Raw genomic sequence first — 901 nt, 5'->3', positions numbered from 1 at the left:
TACTGAACTTGAAAATATCGGTATCGGATCAAAAATAAAAGTTACCGGCCATCCCTAAACATCACATTATGAACATGCATATAAGGAATCAACAGTTATAGACATTTGATGTGTTAGTATGAAACAGTAACATCAACACCTTGACACTGTGCTTGTCTCAAAGTCACATGAGCGTTTCTTCTGCTGTAAAACAGGACAACCACTCCTCAGCTGGATTGTGCAAAAGGAAATCAGCATGCTGTAAAACAGAACAACCACTCCTCAGCTGGATTGTGCAGAAGGAAATCAGCATTCAAAATAAACTGTTAAACATTAAGATTGAAGTAAATGGGCTGTGAAGAACAAAAACACACCGAAAGCTCTTTTAAAGACAGTATGGGTGGCTCTTAAAAGAGCCTTTGTGTTCGCTGCTCAGATCAGACGAGCTCTACTTGGAGCTGGTGTATTTGGTGACGGCCTTGGTGCCCTCAGACACGGCGTGTTTGGCCAGTTCCCCGGGCAGCAGCAGACGCACGGCGGTCTGGATCTCTCTCGAGCTGATGGTGGAGCGCTTGTTGTAGTGAGCGAGACGAGACGACTCACCGGCGATGCGCTCGAAGATGTCGTTGACGAAAGAGTTCATGATGCCCATCGCCTTGGAGGAGATCCCGGTGTCAGGATGAACCTGCTTCAGCACTTTGTACACGTAGATAGCGTAGCTCTCCTTCCTGGATCTCCTGCGCTTCTTTCCTGCTTTACCCGCGGTCTTAGTGACGGCCTTCTTGGAGCCCTTTTTGGGCGCGGACTTCGCTGCTTCAGGCATGATATTCACTTCAGAAATACTCAAACGAGAATAACCTTAGCTAGAACACACAGATTTTTATACACTGCTCTATGCTAATTTTGAAAGAGAAAACGGCGG

At 46.4% G+C, this 901-nt stretch overlaps 1 protein-coding gene across 1 annotated transcript; it reads right to left on the bottom strand.

Annotated features, from left to right (window-relative positions):
• Positions 1–327: 327 nt before the first annotated feature.
• Positions 328–822, bottom strand: LOC107656942 (histone H2B-like). The gene has a single exon (XM_016444895.1). It carries the CDS (start codon positions 800–802, stop codon positions 428–430), a length of 375 nt encoding a protein of 124 aa, XP_016300381.1. The 5' UTR covers positions 803–822; the 3' UTR covers positions 328–427.
• Positions 823–901: the final 79 nt, after the last annotated feature.

The sequence above is a fragment of the Sinocyclocheilus anshuiensis genome, unplaced genomic scaffold, assembly GCF_001515605.1.
Source record: "Sinocyclocheilus anshuiensis isolate Anshui unplaced genomic scaffold, SAMN03320099.WGS_v1.1 scaffold23501, whole genome shotgun sequence".
In the NCBI taxonomy this organism is placed as follows: Eukaryota; Metazoa; Chordata; class Actinopteri; order Cypriniformes; family Cyprinidae; genus Sinocyclocheilus; species Sinocyclocheilus anshuiensis.
This window is presented reverse-complemented; position numbering and strand designations above follow the sequence as displayed.

Bases quoted from the DNA above. Each gene is read 5' to 3' on its own strand.
- LOC107656942 (XM_016444895.1), bottom strand. From the start codon at position 802: ATGCCTGAAGCAGCGAAGTCCGCGCCCAAAAAGGGCTCCAAGAAGGCC.